Source organism: Plectropomus leopardus, chromosome 9 (genome assembly GCF_026936395.1).
Source record: "Plectropomus leopardus strain MGB_pleo_1.0 chromosome 9, ASM2693639v1, whole genome shotgun sequence".
Taxonomy (NCBI): domain Eukaryota; kingdom Metazoa; phylum Chordata; class Actinopteri; order Perciformes; family Serranidae; genus Plectropomus; species Plectropomus leopardus.
Genome location: NC_142184.1, coordinates 9,956,204 through 9,970,756, shown reverse-complemented (window position 1 = coordinate 9,970,756; position 14,553 = coordinate 9,956,204). Strand labels below are relative to the sequence as shown.

At 38.4% G+C, this 14,553-nt stretch overlaps 1 protein-coding gene across 1 annotated transcript; it reads right to left on the bottom strand.

The window, feature by feature from the left end:
* Positions 1 to 579: 579 nt before the first annotated feature.
* On the bottom strand, positions 580 to 12,765 carry dnajc11a (DnaJ (Hsp40) homolog, subfamily C, member 11a). Its single transcript, XM_042491707.2, has 16 exons — positions 12,632 to 12,765; positions 10,363 to 10,492; positions 10,155 to 10,228; positions 8,519 to 8,620; positions 8,268 to 8,396; positions 7,290 to 7,412; positions 7,048 to 7,121; positions 6,770 to 6,959; positions 6,574 to 6,659; positions 5,883 to 5,999; positions 5,257 to 5,412; positions 5,058 to 5,127; positions 4,755 to 4,812; positions 2,727 to 2,869; positions 1,368 to 1,497; positions 580 to 1,020 (listed from the first exon to the last, which is right to left on the bottom strand). Exons 1-16 carry the CDS (start codon positions 12,701 to 12,703, stop codon positions 995 to 997), a joined length of 1,680 nt encoding a protein of 559 aa, XP_042347641.1. The 5' UTR covers positions 12,704 to 12,765; the 3' UTR covers positions 580 to 994.
* Between the last annotated feature and the right edge of the window lie 1,788 nt (positions 12,766 to 14,553).

Below are 14,553 nucleotides of genomic sequence, written 5' to 3'. Positions count from 1 at the left end.
CATTTTCACACACAGTAAAACAATCTTTGGTCTCGTAGTTTCAGTTAATCCTCCCATTTTCTGCCACACAAACTTGCAAAGTGACAGGATGTGAGAATTATGAACATTTCACACAGATGAGAAAAATAAGATTTATGATATTATGAATCTTTTCAAAACTACACCGAATTACATTAGAGGCTGTGCTGTTTCACCTTTGACGCTGGTGGATATTTATTTTTATCACCTTGCTGTTGGTACTCCACCACATTCATATAATTCACACATTTCAGTAGTTCTCTTTCCCAGAGTGCTTTCCCGATTTTAACGTGAAACTGCTTTATACAATATTTTTACCAGGAAGAGACCCCTGCGGAGAATTCAGCTCCCGGTTTAAAACCTGAGCAATGAACACTGAAGGAATTCTAACCGGGAGAAGTTTTAGCTGGTTGCAATCAGCAATCTTCACCCCTAGATGCCACTAAATCCTACACAGTGCTCTTTTAAACCCAAACAATCAAAACATTTCAATTTGCAGGCAATACAAAAAAAAAAAACACAACTTGTTTTTTTTGGAAAAAGTACCAAAATGGTTAAATATGAGAGAGACTGATTTTTAATAATATGGCAAATAAACAGAGGTGCATTCGTCGATTTCCATCACATAGGCACTGCAGTTTGTGTACAATACAGTACATAGAACTCAATCATAAATTACAAGCCATACCAAAAATAAATGGATACCAGGGAGGACATGAGATGGTAGCCATTGATTTCAGTGTCACGTTAGAATTTCAAGCAGGCCACAACTACGTCCATGGATCCTGAATTATGATCAATCCAGTCTGTGATGCTTTTACTCCGCTCTGCATATTTAAATGGATACAAAGACAAAAACGTAAATGCATGATTTCTGAGTGACAGGGACTTCGATCCGTGTCGTATCTAAAACAGGTTTATCCGTCTTCTGTCAAACAGCTTAGAGACGAGTCTTTTTTGGTCAGCGGAGGAGCCTCTATGTGTCTGCATCAATCCTGTGAGCTGAAAACAAGAACAAAGAAGTCAGAAACAACGCTGCTGGCAGGCACATGAAGGTGGCAGATAATATAGCTCTGTGGATTTTTAAGAGACATTGTCTGAGTAAAGATAAAATATTCTGAGATATGTTGCATCACACACATCTACAAAGGCTTCGGGTTCAAGTAAATTCCCCCTGCTGTCAGTAAGATCTGAAACAGTGGCGGGTTAGACAGTTCAAGCGAGTATGTGATCTGCCAAATCATTCAACCTGCGCTGAAGTAGCTAAATATTACATTAAAAGGGGGCAAAACTGTGACATAGTCTCCATACCTGAGAGTCAGTGTGCTGTGTAGCTACACGGGACTTACATTGCTTTGGTATCCTGAGTGGTTCGGTGTCTCCTGACAGGACTTGATGCATGACTCCGCGGAACTGATACAGCACCTTCAGGCTCTTCTCCTCCCCCACACAGGGGTCATAGAAACCTGGGAGTCCAGACTGGAGGAACAACACAAGGTCATGCAGCAGCCGCAGCACACTGAATCAGCAAACGGCGAGTAGTCGAGGACATCAGTTTGAAACACTAGTACGCTTTTAAAGGTATACTACGCAGGAACTGCCGGTTACTGTTTGTAAACAGTATCGGCAAGGAAAGGTTGTTTTCTTAATTTTCATTTTGATTTATTTTGTAAAAAAGGAAATAGAGATATTATACAAAAGCAGACAGACAAAAAAGTCATGTTTTTTATGAAAAACATGACATGGCAAAAAAAAAAGGTTAAGCACATGATGACTTAGTTTACACATTCAAAAAGGAGTGAGAAGTACAAACTTTTTTAAATCCACCCCTTCTCCAGAAGTCACTGAATTTTAATTAACCAGCTTCCTTATTCATTTAAACCTATACTTTAATTAATGAAACACATATGCATAAACCCACATACCTAAAATCAAATATCTGCAAATGTAATTATTTACAGAAAAAAGGGGAAGATAAACTAGGAAAAAATAAATATTAAGTAAAATAAACAGTAACCCCTGTAAACACCCGGTGACTGTCAGACCCGCTCTTCATCCCTGTACCTCATGAAAATCATGTTTTTATACATTATTATAAATTGGTTTATGTTTGGACATTGTTTTAGCTCCATTTTAAAACTGTCCCATAGTTTTAACTCCACAGATTGATAAACAACAGCATTTCCTGGTGGTACCAGCACTGTATGTTTTGAATTTATTTTTTTTTTAAAGTGCTGGGGTTATTCCTTAGCCCCTCCAAAAGAGGTCTGCTTAATTCATAAAACAATAATTAATGTTTGTTTATTGTTTAACCCCTGGCCTCCTGTCATTTTCAAGTTGTTAAAAAGTTGAGTGTCCCTGAGTGAGGGTGTCTACTATTTTTTGTATTACTTAAGAAGTGAGAAACATATGGCCCCAATGGAAAATATCCCACAGAATATACATTTATTTCCCTTCTATTGAGGTCTATTATTTTTCTATTTTTAAGGTACGAAAACAGCTGACAAATTTTGATTTTTGGGCGATCTATGCCTTTAAGTAGTAGCTTGGCTAATGCTAAAATAAGAAGAAAACAATAAAATATAGGCACAGGGAGAGTCTATATACAGCCACACACATTTAGTGGGTCATAAAAATGATTGAGAGGGATTACCTTTGTCTATTTAGTGTTTTTTTAGGGGAAAAAAGCACTTTGTTACTGAACTTACCTTTGTGGCCTCAGTGAGGATGAGTTTAGAGTCTTTGACCAGACACTGCAGTGGCACCGTAACATCAATGACCTTTGCCCTCTCGTGTTTTCGGCTGTTGTCTGTCACAAACTTGCCATACCAGGCGTTTAGGATGATGAGACCTGGTTTAATAAAGCAGCATCAAGGACAGTGTGACTCAACTAGAAAAATGAATGTATGAATGTGTTACTTAATGTGCTTTAAAAAGCTTTAAATTGCCACAGTTTGATGTAGGAGTAAAGTTCAGAAACTCAAGGATGATTTGAGGATTTGAGAATGAATTGAAGTTAAAAATCCAACATAAATCCCCACTTTTACTACAGAATAATCGGAATCTCACATGGCGGCAAATTTTAGCCTCATATTTAATTACAGAACCAGTGTCATTTTTGAGACTTGTTTGCTAAAATTATTTTTGCAACACAAAAGACAGCACAATTAATTTTAATTGCAAGCTGCATAAACAATAACATAACCATTTCATAGAGTGTAGTCCATTGAATAATGAAGAGGAGCTGTGTGTCTGTCATTTTACACACACACACACACACACACACACACAACCTGCTATTAACTGTTACTTTACAAGTGCAAAGTCTAAGGGGGCCTCTGATGATACTAAAATTAAAGCCACCTCTACAGTGACAGGTGTCATAAGCCAATTATCACTTGCAAAACTCCCCAAGGTGAAAATTATACTGTCTGCTGAGAGCTTTTTTTGTTAGTGTACTTATCAAAAGCAAACTAAAAAGTAGCAATTATCACGGGTCGAAATGGAGGCAGGAGGGTCATTAAAAAACCCACTGAACTATTTTGCCTTTATTAACAAATTTAACCCTGTTTTAAAAGCTATCCCTCTCTCTTAAAGTCACACTAGATACTATCAGTGACAACTAAGTACTTCCCCTCATAGTATAATGAAAAGGCCAACACCCTACAGGTGTTTAGTCCCCTTACATTTCAGTGAAGATGACAAAAAGCATGCATTTTGTTTTAATTTAGATTTTTTTGACCAGTGAACTGTCACAGAAATGTTTTAAGCAGTCAGTTATTTACTAAAAGTGAACTAGTCTTGTTCCACATAGTTAAAACGAGCACTGTATCTCAGTCGGGATGTGCAATATGTTATTTTATCAATATCATGATATGAGACTATATGAGACACCTCTCAGAATTAGGATTTTTTTTTCATATTTGCCAACCCTGAAACCTCAAAAAAATAAAAATAGGGAGGATCTTGCAGCCTTAGTTGGGGTGTCGGGGTCCTCTCCTAGAAAACTTGAGTCTGAAAAACTTTGTTTCATGCATTCTGGTGACTTTTTAAATATGAAAATTACAAAATAATAGGTACATGCAAAGCATTTTATGTTAAATACATTTCATTTGGTTTAGCTTTAGCTAGATAGCTGCAGATAAGTGGGGCATGATAAGGTAACCGTACATTTTCATACCACTGTAGACGGTTTTGCGGTATACTTCAGCAATCCTACCGCATAGTACCCGAAACAGGTTGCAAAAATGAGAAGGGAAAAAAGGTGTAAAAATCTTTCTTAAATCGGAAGAAATACGGGAGAATTGTAACTCCAGAGGAAACCAGGAGAGGGCAATAAAAAACGGGAGTCTCACGGGGAAAATAGGAGGATTGGCAAATATGCAGCAATGTAATTTTCCAAACTTATCAGACTGTTCTAACTGCTCTGCTATTTGCCTTTACCCACCTAGTCTTTTTCTCCACATTTGTCATTGTGGAAAGATTTTGTAAGCACCTACAGTCAACACTGTAATATTGTTGCAATATCAATATAGAGGTATTTGGTAAAAAATATTGCGATATTTGATATGATCCACATTGCCCAGCCCTACTTTGAAGTCAGCTTGGCATCAACATATTTCACCTTAAACATACATAAGACAGTTCAGAATGTAAGAGAATCACACAGTTTTACATTCTGCTTAAAAAACATTATTCCCAGGATAAGCTCATCTCTTAAATATTACTGATCTTACCCAATCTAGACTCCTCCGTTTCAATAATCCTGCGCACAGACTCCTGCATGAGCAAGACCTTTAGAGATGAAAAAGGCACACAGAGGAGGGGAAGGAGACAAACAATGAGATTTCACATCATGTGGATTATACTAATGAATCTCACTAAGACTTTGCATCTTATCTAATCCCATCTCAGCCCCTTCGTCTGACTGCCGTCGTAATATTTCACGACAGTCACCTACAATACCTGCATCTCTTATAACCCTGAACCACAATGTAAGATTGCTACCACGGCCACATGTAAGCCTGTAAAACACTCACAGCAGCCTCCGCCTCCTGTTTCTTCCTGGCTATATTCGAGGCCGAGCTCTCCCGCTGCTTCTCCAAGTCTCTGGTGAGTTGAAGGATAAATGGAGGAATGAAATGAGCCCATAAAATCTGGCCGTAATAATACATGCGGTGCTACTTCCAATAACATTTCTTGCATGAAACAACCGACTTAAAAGTGAGGGTTTCTTACTGTTCCTTCTGGGCCCGCACGTAGGGCCGAATAATAAGCTGCTGGATGGCGAGGTAGAAAACCAGTGGTCCAACTGTGGCGTAAAATACAGCACTTGGCAGGAGTTGGTCGGTCAGGTGAATAGGGAAGAAATATGTCTGGCTGGCTCTGTTTAGTCTGCAGAAAGAGAGCTGGTTCATTATTTATATAAGTGGCCACTAACAGGCTGCTGAATTGGTTAGTCCACGTAATATTTGTGTGAATTTCTGTCTGAAAATGGGAGAAAACAAGGTATGCTCTCAGACACATACAGATATATGCCTAAAAATATGTCTACGTGAGTGAGAACAGTGACAATTGCATGCCGACTGTTCCTCAGACGTTACAGAATTGGCCCCAAAAAATGTTCTCAGATGTACGCTATATATGCTCAATCTTTTAAACTCATATCCCCAAACCAGCTAGCGTCTCAATGGGTCCAATCCTGCATTTACATCCTCAAAGATGCACCCCGAGCCCAAAACTCATTGGACTGCTTGGCATGATGTCACGTCTTGATTCCTATGGGTGCCATGGCAACAGCGCTGTGAGGAAACCCCTCTGGAACCATCATTAAACAGGAAACCGGAGCAAAGAGGTGCGCTTACTTGATCTTGAGGGAGACACCTTGGGGCACTCCCACGCTGACTGTGGCCCCCAGGACACTGTGTCGACTGATCTTCCTCTCGGCACCGTACTCCACCACAGTCCCAAAGAAACCTGATCTGTAGCATTAAGACAAAGTCACTATCTCTCTCTCCACCTGCAGTCAAAGTTTGCTTGGATTTGAGCTGTCAGTTGCACAGAAACTACTGTGTGTGATCGTGTGGTTATAATTCAACGCTCTTCTGGGAAACCTCGGGTCCTGGTTTTCATGAGGATGCCTGCTGATACACACTTCTCATCCAAACACCACTGCAGACCAAGTACTTCCCATCATGGTAATTAAGACACCACAAGTACAATTTTAAGACTATAATGACTTTTTTTTTTAATTATGAAATTAAATTTAAGACTTTTTATGGATTTTATAAGGACCTCACCTCCACATGAATGCCAGAACCAAAGGGTTCCCAAATGAACATTGCATTGTGATGAGATAATCAATGTTGTTTACTTCACCTGTCAGTGTATTTGATGTTGTGGCTGACTGATGTTTATTTCAATGGATATAAATTTGAGTTACTATACAAACAGACTGACACTAAACAAATCTAACTATGACCTACAACAGAGGGTTTTAATATGAATTTATGATGACATCCTCCAAATAACACATATTGCACCCTGACGACTTACTTTACTGAGCCCTTAATCTTCGTCTGGTCATCATCCTGGAACTTGTACTGGTAGCTCATCATCATAAACGTGTGAGGAATGCCGAGCTGCGGAGACAAAAAGAAAATGATCATTTTGGCACGACGCTGACAAGCGACCGTTGATTTAATGACGTCTTGGCTAACATTAAAATTATGTGTAACCGCTGGCTGCTGACCTGCACTGCGAAGGTGAAATGGCTGCTCTTGGTGTCCCTGACGATGCTGGTGTTCATAGAGGACTGGGTGCCCCAGCGCCACTGCAGATAGCCCATAGTGTTCTTGTCTAAGTGGCGGGCCAGCACTGTGGTGACGCCGGGACGCACGCCTCGAGACGAAAACTGGAGTCCACACTGAGCGGTCATAAAGCTGAGGCAAAAAAAAAAAAAGAATCATCAAATTGTTCTAATGTAGTAAATAAAATTGTTTTATTCTCTCTTGGATTTTAAGTACATACAATCGTGGCGTCAAGTTTCGGAATATCTTCATTCCTAAGAGAGGTCCATGAGTGTCTCCAGCACCGAGCTCTACCTGCATACACACACATCAGATCACGTTTCACATCCTAAAATGTCCCACCGTGTTGTACCACACAGTGAGAGAAAGGAACTGTGCCATTTATAGAATACATTACAAAATGTGTGTGTGTGTGTGTGTGTGTGTGTGTGTGTGTGTGGTGGTCAGTAGGAAAGCACATACCTCTCCCCACCCCTTGGCTGAGGTGACTCTTCTCAAGGCCAAGTTAATGGTGCCACCCCCATTTCCATTGTGGGTTGACAAGGAGCCAGACAAAATGGCTGTGTCTTTTGTGGTAAGAGGAGCCTGCAGGAGAGCACACAAAACGATACGTACTTTAATAAGACGTGGCTCCAAAATCTTTCATAACAACTCTTACAAATTTTTTTTAAAAAAGGGTGCAGGATTTAGAAGCATCTAGCGGCGGACTGCAGATTGCAACCAGCTAAAACTTCCACCGGTAAGAATTCCTTCATTGTTCATTGTTCAGGAGGTTTTTACCGGGAGCCGAATTATCAGCAGAGGTCTCTTCCTCTTCAAAACAAACGAACCAGGTGATTAAAACAAGTAAAAACACTGAATGAAGCGGTTTCATGTTACAAATGAGTGTTTCTCCAATGTTGTTTGGCACTGTGAAAAAGGCCCGCTAGTCCAGCACCTGCTAATGTGTGCTCACCTTTTTTCTCAGATACGTTTTTTTACCATGAGCCGAATTATCCACAGAGGTCTCATCTTCTCCAAAACAAGCGGACAGTGTGATTAAAACAAGTAAAAACAGTGAATAAAGCTGTTTCATGTTACAAATCAGTGTTTTTCCAATGCTGTTCAGCTCGTCATGAAGGGGCTGCTTACTTCAGTGCCCGATGCAAAAACATGCATGGCCCTATTAGAGCCTTGTTTGGCTGTTTTTGGGTACTGCAGTAACATGGCTGTGCAACATGGTGGACTCCAGAGACGAGGACCCGCTCCCTATGTAGTTATAAATAACTACTACAAATAATTATATATATATATATATATGTTTTGTTTTTTTTTTCTGCCGATATATCCCCCTAAATCCTACACACCGCACCTGTGATTGCATTTGCAACTGTTTCTATTTGAACACGCTGTATTAAATGCCACCTAAAAACATATGAAGAATCTGGAGCAACCCTTTACCTCTATAGATTGTGATATGTGCATCTTGTTGATTTCCACATGTGGAACTCCCCCTCCGGCCAGATCCTCATAGTCCTCCTCATACTGGTCAAACAGGTCCGTGGCATCAATACCCACACTGATCATTCCCTGCAAATGACAGGATTAATAGTGTTTTAATGTACGATGTATCTAATATGCACAAAATGTCTTGTGACTCTTTAGGTTAGAGTCAATTCAATGTGAGGCTTGCTATCTTCCCCTGAACATACCTTTGGGTTGGTCCTTTGCTGAAGCCTCCTCTCCTCTCGCTCCTTCTGAAGGCGCTCATACTCCTCTCGGATCTCGGCAGGGGTCCTTTTTCTTTCCACCACCTGGAGAAAGAAGATATGATTTGAATGCAGAGCAAACGGTGGATCGGCTGCTTCACAGGCTGCAGATAAAGACAGTAGAGGGAATTTCACCAGTATTTCACACCCCTATATGTTCTTTATGTGACAATATTTTTATTCGTCATATTTTGTACCGTCAAGCGTCTACAGTTTCAATAAACACAGATAAAGCAAAAAAAAGAAGTATTTAAAGCAGGTTAAAAGCGGCTTGGTCAAACAGGACATAAATGTGGTCAGAATGCAGACTTACTGCCACAAGACTGCAAAACATCATGCTTATATAAAGTATGGTCGATACTTGAAGATGAAGTGTAAATTCTTCCATAAGTAAGTTATTCCCAAGGCGATACTCTAAAGGTTGAATGACATGAAAGGAAAAAGGTATGCTGGTCATTTCTTTTGATACTCTGCTCTTTATGTTTCCGTTGAGACACTGCAGATACAATTTTATTACTACAATTTTCAAAAACATAATGGTTATCAAGTTTAAATCAACATGGTCCAAAATCAGATGGTGAAAATATATATTTAGCTGAAAGCTGATATTTTGAATTTCTGTCTAAAAAACATCAACCTTCCTAAATTAAGAAATACACTGATTTTTTTAAAATTATCTGCAGGATTGTTATTTAACATTTGTTAACATGCTTGAAAGCAAAAGTGAATTTCTGTCTAAAAAACATCAACCTTCCTAAATTAAGAAATACACTGATTTTTTAAATGATCTGCAGGATTGTTATTTAACATTTGTTAACATGCTTGAAAGCAAAAGTGAAAGTAAAAGCGCACCTCAGATTCACTCTTTTTTGGCATTTTTGCTTCACTATATTTGTTTTTTTGCTGCTGTGTGTCTCTTGGCTGCCTGCTACTTATGGTTGGGCACCTGGTTGCTAACTTAGTACTCCTTTGATAAGTGAACTAAGCCTGGCTCAAGAGAAAAATGCGAAGAAAGCATATCTTTTTTTTTGTAAATCTTGCTTCAACTAAAAAAGCAGCAAATGCAAACACACCACACAGATGACGACAAGAGAGCCGAAAATGTTTGCTGGGGTTGAAAAAAGTAGTATGGTGTACTGAGGAATAGTTGCAGATGTGTTTTTTACATTTTATTTTGATAAGACTCTGGCACTGCAGGCTCACACTGGTCTGCACCTCACTGTGTGTGCATTAAAAATAACTTATGCAAGCCAAATTTTTCTAAGATTTCCATCTTTCACATGGTACTTGGCTATGTTTGCACTTGGCTAGCAGTACACATATGACATTAATAGTGAATTTCAATATGCAATATTTTTGAAAAATGCATGAGGTAAGCCTGAGAATGGTGGTTTTGATATTCAGGATTTTCACTGAGCTGCTCCCACCAGGACTTAACTCTCCTGATAATATTACTCCTCAGAGGTGCGTCATTGTACATTTTTGGGTTTAATAAATAATGAACTGTCAATCATCTCAACAGCTATTGTTTCTAACTGCATGTGGAACTACTGGCCACTGTGGCCACTATTGGACTTACCTCCCATCCTTCAACATCGAGCCCTCTCTTGCCATAGATGTCATAGATAGCTCGTGCCTGTGGATCACTAAGCACTAGAAAGACAGAGATTAACAGGAATAATGTTAACTATCAGAACAGTTACTTTATATTTCTAAATACTGTAATGTACATCACAACATCAGCCTTGCGTTCAGCTGAGAAGGGAGTCGACTAAAGCTTATCTTACCTTCATAAGCTTCATGTACGAGGTTAAAAAGCTGTTCTGCTTGACGCTTTAGTTCAGGGTCCCGGTGTTTGTCTGGGTGATACAGCATGCATAATCGCCTGTATGCCGCCTTCAGCTCATCCTGTGTTGCCTGAAGCACACCATTGAGAATGGAGAAAATGTGAAAGAGAAAACTTGATCGACAACAAACTAAACAAACAAAAGACAAGAAGTTGCTACAGTAGAACTCTCCAACTTCAAACTTAATTCACTGATCATCCAACAGTTATTTGATCTTCATTAAGTCATGCATGCCTGCTGTCACGCCGTGACAGATGTGAGTGACCTGTGACAGAACAGTGCAGACAGAAACTTGCTGCTTGATGTTACGAGAAAGACTACAGTGTAAAAGGTCATGCGCTAATGATCATAGTTATCATAGTGATCATAGTTTGTATTCACATTATATAATCCTGCCCAACAAGTTTCATTTTTCTAATCACTGACTCATTTTTTGTTTATCTGTTTTACTGCACAACATACAACGGGATCGGTTCAACATCTTCTAAATTATTCTTGAATGACAGCATGTTATGCAAATCTTTTGGTCTTAATTCAGACATGCTCAATGCAATATAATCCTGAAAGGGGATTGGGGTGCTAGTGCGGATTAAAATTAAAACAATAAACAAGGGCTTTTAGTAATTATGCAGCACAGAAATGCAACCAATTGCCCAATGGTCTTAATGGGACTGGATGAAATGGAGAAAATCAAATATTACAAAACTTGAGACCAAATACCTTGATATCGATTTGAAACATCATCAAAGGGTTAAATGGTAATTTCACAAAATATTTAGACAATCAGATTTTTGATGAATTGTCATCAGTAATGTGAATATAATGACTAAGTGGGTAAATAATCACACAGTTTGAACAGTCTGGAAAGTTCAGAAAATAAATGTCTTTTCTGTAAAACAGGAAAAGACACTTACAATATCCAAGAATCTAAAACGACATCTAGTCTCAGATCATGATATAACAATAATATCTTTTTTATGTATAATTATCTTTATTTAATTTCATGTTTTCCACCATGAAGTTTCAGTAACAATCTCTTTCTAACAAAAACAAATATATGTTACTTTGATGTATTAGATAGTATGCAACATGCTATCCTAGGATGGTACTGGACTAACATGAAAACATCAGTACCATCAAATACATGATAAAATAATGTACTATCAACTATTGCCCGGCCCTAGGTCTTATTTGCCCCAACCACTGCAGTTTTTAAATCAAAACAGAAAACCTTGATATTCTTAAGCACTTAGTGTTTTGTTTTTTAAAACCCAAGTTCTTCTTCCTAGTATTTTAAATCATTTAAATTAATTTTGCTTATTCTTGCACTGTTTTCCCCGCCTATCATTCTCTCTTTTAATTGTATAGTTTTAACTTTTAATTGTTCTTTTATATTATGTTGTTTTTAACTTTTCTGTGCAGCATCTTGAGCCTACCTCTGTGTATGAAATGTGCTTTATAAATAAAACTGCCTCTCTTTGCCTCAAATTCCACTTTCCTACACTCGCCCACATGGAAATATACAAATATATTAATTTTAAAATGCCCAAAGAACCAATCTTCATAGTTGCTGCTGATTTTAATCAAGATGTAGCAGGATCAAGGACAAATGTAATTTCGTTTTTTAAACTTTGCTTTAAAAAAATGACTAATAAATCTACCTTCTATATTTATTCGCTCTGGAACAGCATGACCCTGTGTAACAAGTTATTTTTGTCTTCTCTGCTTTACAAACAACACTTACCAAGAATGAAACCGTCTAACCTTCAAACATTAGAGAAAATATTTATAATTTAATCTGATTTACTGTAAGTGTTTCATGATGCAACCCCTAAAGTAAAGTTGTAGCATGAGCTAACTTAGTTAGCACTGTCAACAGTCCAGGAGACGATTAACTGAAAACAACTGTCAGTTTGTTAACATTGGCTGCCAGATTATCGCAAAAACACGCGCTTCTCTATCTTACATTATCAGCTGACAACTCCCGTAGATTAAGTATTAACCCCACAACCTGTTGTGTGTTTTGTAAAGTACCCAGCCGAGGAGTCACAGCACTGAAACCAATGTCGAGGGTCACAAGCTAGCCACCTAGCTAACGTTACATGTGATTCTGCGAGTAACGGTTAAATATCGGCCGCTGAGAGCAAACAGACTGACTCCTACAAACACCCGCACACACGTCTACTCAGATCACAACTGCAGACTGTACCTCTCTTCTGACATTCAGCAGCGAATAATAATCATCATTTAGGATCTCATCATCGTCCAAGGCAGACGCCATGTTTACACCCGGTCATCTCTTCTTCGTGTCGTTAACGTCACTCAGAGACGTCACCGCGCGCTCTTGCGCCCACTAGTGTTTGGGCTGAATAACGATGCAACAGCTTTTTTAGATTTGCGTTTGAAATTATACATAATTATATGACATATTATTAATTATACATTGTATATTATTGATTGTGTTATTATCAATCATATATCATTACATGACAGTAATACTGGAGTTAATACTGGAGTCTTGTTTTTCTGTTTGTTTTTTTATGGTTTATTTATGGCAAATGTATTAACATACTTTTTATTCTGTCCTTGTGGTAACTTCATTTTGTGTTCTTACATTGTTACTTTGGTGTGTATATTTTGATTTTGTATTTTTGTTCCATGTTGTCTGTGCCTTTTGTTGCTGCCTGTCTTGGCCAGGACATTTTTTTGCTCCAGAGGTTTTACTGGCTAAATAAAAAATAATAAAAAAAACAAACCATAAAAGAATATCCAACAGGAAATTAAAGAAACATAACAACATAAAGATCAAAATATACAATACTGAATAATAATAACTGGTACACAAATGTAATTTGTTGTGAAACAGTTTAACTGCTTACCAAACTATTATTAATTATTATTAATTTAATTAAATTAAACTATTACATCTCAGATTTGGTCACGTTGTTCCCTGACGAATGTGTCCGCTGCACATTATGTGTCCAAGGACTGCTGGAAATTTAAAAATCCAATGAGAATTTCAGGTTTCACATTTTCTGACTATGATAAATGGCATAATTTTGGTGATTTTTAAGTAAGAAATGATGTCCAAAAATGTTTTGTTCAAAAGTTTGCAGCAAAATTAATACAAAACACAACCACTTAAATGCCACTTTATGCCACTCCCCTGAGCCAAAAAAACAAAAACAAAACTATAAGCCCCTCCCCAGTGCGTAAAAAATAATTTGACATGCCTCCCCCTTATTGCCCCCCACCCCACCCCACCCTCCCTCGTAAATAACAAACAGTCCCTTATCATTACTGTTATTTTTGAAAATTACAATAGAGCTTTGTCGCCTTATTATTCTATTAGTAAAACCACTCCTTTAACTATAGCGTTAAAGTTTCACTGCAATAGGCCAACAGTTCATATTGAAAAAGGTGCATATATGCTTGGCTCTAAACGGATAATATCTGCATCCTATCCACCTAGGAACAATTATGGCAAAGGGTGAGAAAATCACTTCACTGCACTGGCTCTTTCATTAGTTCATTATTACTTTCTATGCAATAACAACAAGCTGGTGACTGTATGGGCGCAGAGGCAGCAGGCAGCAGAGGAGCTGTCCTTTCAGCACCACCACCTCAAACTATACACTGCATTTCAGCACCGACGGCCACCAGCCTGTTAATGCGGGACGAAGGCTGTCTTTAAGTGCTGTAGTTGATGCTAGTGCCAAAAGCACGGTCTATTAAGCACAATGATCTGTAATTAGATTGCCTGTAGCCATTTAACCTAGCCATACTATTGTCAAGCCTATGTAACTGCGCCATAATGATGGAAGTTGAAAACCTTGACAGCATAGAAAACAGAATTAAATTCTCAGCAGTCGTTTTCAAATCTTTGCATCACACTGCACCCCCGGTAGTCTACCTAACAGATCTGTTTGGATGAACTCCACCAGCAGCCCTTATAATGTTTTGATCTCCTTGTAATCCTCCCAGTAAGCCATCAGTCTGGTGTCTGAAATCAGCTGGACACATCTACAAGGGAACAAACTAGCCCACAGGCTTTAAAATGTAAACTGACATCTGGACACTTGATTGATACTGTTTGATATGTCTGTAATGTTTTACTGTTTGTTTTTAATA

What these genes read in the sequence shown, in the direction of transcription:
- dnajc11a (XM_042491707.2), bottom strand. Translation starts at nt 12,703, where the DNA reads ATGGCGTCTGCCTTGGACGATGATGAGATCCTAAATGATGATTATTAT. An exon ending in AGCAAAGGACCAACCCAAAG is followed by an intron (nt 8,397 to 8,518) that starts GTATGTTCAGGG and finishes TGTCATTTGCAG; the next exon opens with GGAATGATCAGTGTGGGTAT. An exon ending in ATTTCACCTTCGCAGTGCAG is followed by an intron (nt 6,660 to 6,769) that starts GTCAGCAGCCAG and finishes TTGTCTCCGCAG; the next exon opens with CTCGGCATTCCTCACACGTT.